Below are 1,974 nucleotides of genomic sequence, written 5' to 3'. Positions count from 1 at the left end.
AGCGGCCCCTGGTCAGAGGCATGGGATGGCCCAGAGCTGGGCTGAGACTGGCACTGGCTGTTCCCCGGGTCCCCCACAGCAGGCTGACAAGCAGCAGGGTGGCTCTGAGCATGCTTTGGGGGCCCGTGCAACCAGTGCCCCCTTCTGGGCCAGGCCACTGCAGGGAGTGGCCTTCACCACTCCTAAACACCATGGCTCCTTCCCAAGGGTGGGGTGCACAGGCCCTCTGTGGCTTAGGAGACCAGCCTTGCTGGTGCTGTTTGGTGGTCCTGAGAAGGGTCCATGGGCGAGGTCTGGTGCTGGGCTGCCTTTCTTGATGGTAGAGCTCTTTCTGAGAAGAGAAGGGACATGGTGGTGGCTGTTGAGGGTGAGCAGCTGTGAGCCCAGGAGCATGACCGAGAAGCCCACTGGTGGGAGACTCAGCAGGGTCCCTTTTTGCAAGCCTGGGGATGGAAAGGGAATGCCTAGTGCTGGCCCTTGAGTGCCATTTGGGTATCCCTTCCCCAGTCACAACTGCCTCAAACTTCCCCAGAAGGGCCAGCGACAGGTATGACTTTGCCTTCAGCCTGCTGATTGGGGCTGATTTCCACAATTCAGAGATGGCCTGACAACAGGGGATCAGCCATGATCAGCCACCAGGGACAGACAGCCCCAATCTTGTCACCACTAGCCTGTGCCGCACTTGCTTTGAGGCACAGTTGCGGCAGTACCACAACCAGGAGGAAATCTCTGCAGGACAACCCAGGGATGCCCAGGAAGCAGGCCCGATGACAGCAAGCCAGCTCACGGCATCTGAGTGTCATCTGACCAGCAGAGAGCAGCCGGCAAAGTGGTGTGGGCAGCGGGTGACCCCGGGGCCAAAGGCCCCATGTGCTGGTGTTCACCACTGCTATGTGAATGGTGGTGCTGTGTGTGGCCATCTGGCCTACCTACCTGCTGACAGGGGCAAGATGTAGGTTCTGGGAGGAAGCAGGTCCCCCTCTCCCCAGGGAAGTTGCCAGAAGGGGCAGCAGAAAGGGATCAGATAGGCCCACGTGTCTACTGAGAGGTTTCTCCCCTTTCTGTCAGAGCTCTCACTCCCCTGGCAGGCCCAAAATTGGAGCTCCTAGAGCCACTGTGCCATCTGAGAGGCTCTGCTCAGAGTTCAGGGACTCCTCTCATGCCCACGTGGACCCCTACCAGAGCCTAGAACTACCCTTGAGGAGTGTTTCTAGAGGGATGGGCTGCCTCAAGGGGAAAGAAGGACGTTTGCCTCTTTCCACTTCTCAATTTGGGCAGCCCACACCCTACTCTCCTGCAGGAACTGGGGCAACCAAGATGAGGACACAGTAATTCTTCATCCTTACTGTTGACTGACTCATGCCTGGCATTGTCCGAGTCTTGGAAGAGGCCCCTGTGTCTCTAGATCCTATCGGGGATAGTCTCATTTGAGACTGGAGAGCAGTGGAAGTAGGTGGTGGAGGGCTGGTTCAGCAGAAGGCTCATCCCTGGGAAAGTCATCCTCTACCACCCTGGGATGCCATAGCCTCTCCTGGCTTGGCATTTGGGTTACTTACCCTGGAGGCCTTGATTCAGCCTTGGGTCCCACCGCTGAAGAGGGAGGCAGGAAAACCAGAGGGAGCAGGAGAAGTACAGTGGAGGGGACTCACAGGGAAGAAACGAAGGCACCTGGGACTGAAGCCACCGGTCTGGTGTGAACCAGTTCAGAAGGCAGAGGAGGTGAATGGCCATGCACCCCGTCGTTCCAGTACCACTGGTGGCTTTGAGTCACTGTGTGGGGGATCTGGCCCAGATCCCACCATTTCTTCTTGAGGTGCCAGGAGAGTTTGGGCAGATACGCCCCAAGACGAGGGAGGGAACCCCGGGTCAGCAGGTTTTCCCACACTGGCCGAGTGTTCAGTGTCGGTGCAGTTGGCAGTGTTGACCCGGGGCTCCTCCCTACCTGGGAGTCCGGAAGTAGTCGGACAGGGCAGA

General features: G+C 58.4%; 1 protein-coding gene across 1 annotated transcript in view; it reads right to left on the bottom strand.

Moving 5' to 3' along the window:
• SLC10A3 (solute carrier family 10, member 3) overlaps positions 1 to 1,968 on the bottom strand; it is a 3,384-nt gene extending 1,416 nt beyond the window's left edge. The window contains exons 1-2 of the mRNA XM_010844467.1: positions 1,557 to 1,968; positions 3 to 331 (exon numbers count right to left, since the gene is read on the bottom strand). Of these exons, the coding sequence (XP_010842769.1) occupies positions 3 to 193 (191 nt within the window). The 5' untranslated portion in view covers positions 194 to 331; positions 1,557 to 1,968. The remainder of the gene's footprint in view (positions 1 to 2; positions 332 to 1,556) is intronic.
• Positions 1,969 to 1,974: the final 6 nt, after the last annotated feature.

This window comes from Bison bison, unplaced genomic scaffold (assembly GCF_000754665.1).
Source record: "Bison bison bison isolate TAMUID 2011002044 unplaced genomic scaffold, Bison_UMD1.0 scf7180017848016, whole genome shotgun sequence".
Classification (NCBI taxonomy): domain Eukaryota; kingdom Metazoa; phylum Chordata; class Mammalia; order Artiodactyla; family Bovidae; genus Bison; species Bison bison.
Note: the sequence above shows the minus strand (reverse complement) of the source record. Positions and strands in the feature narration are given on the sequence as shown.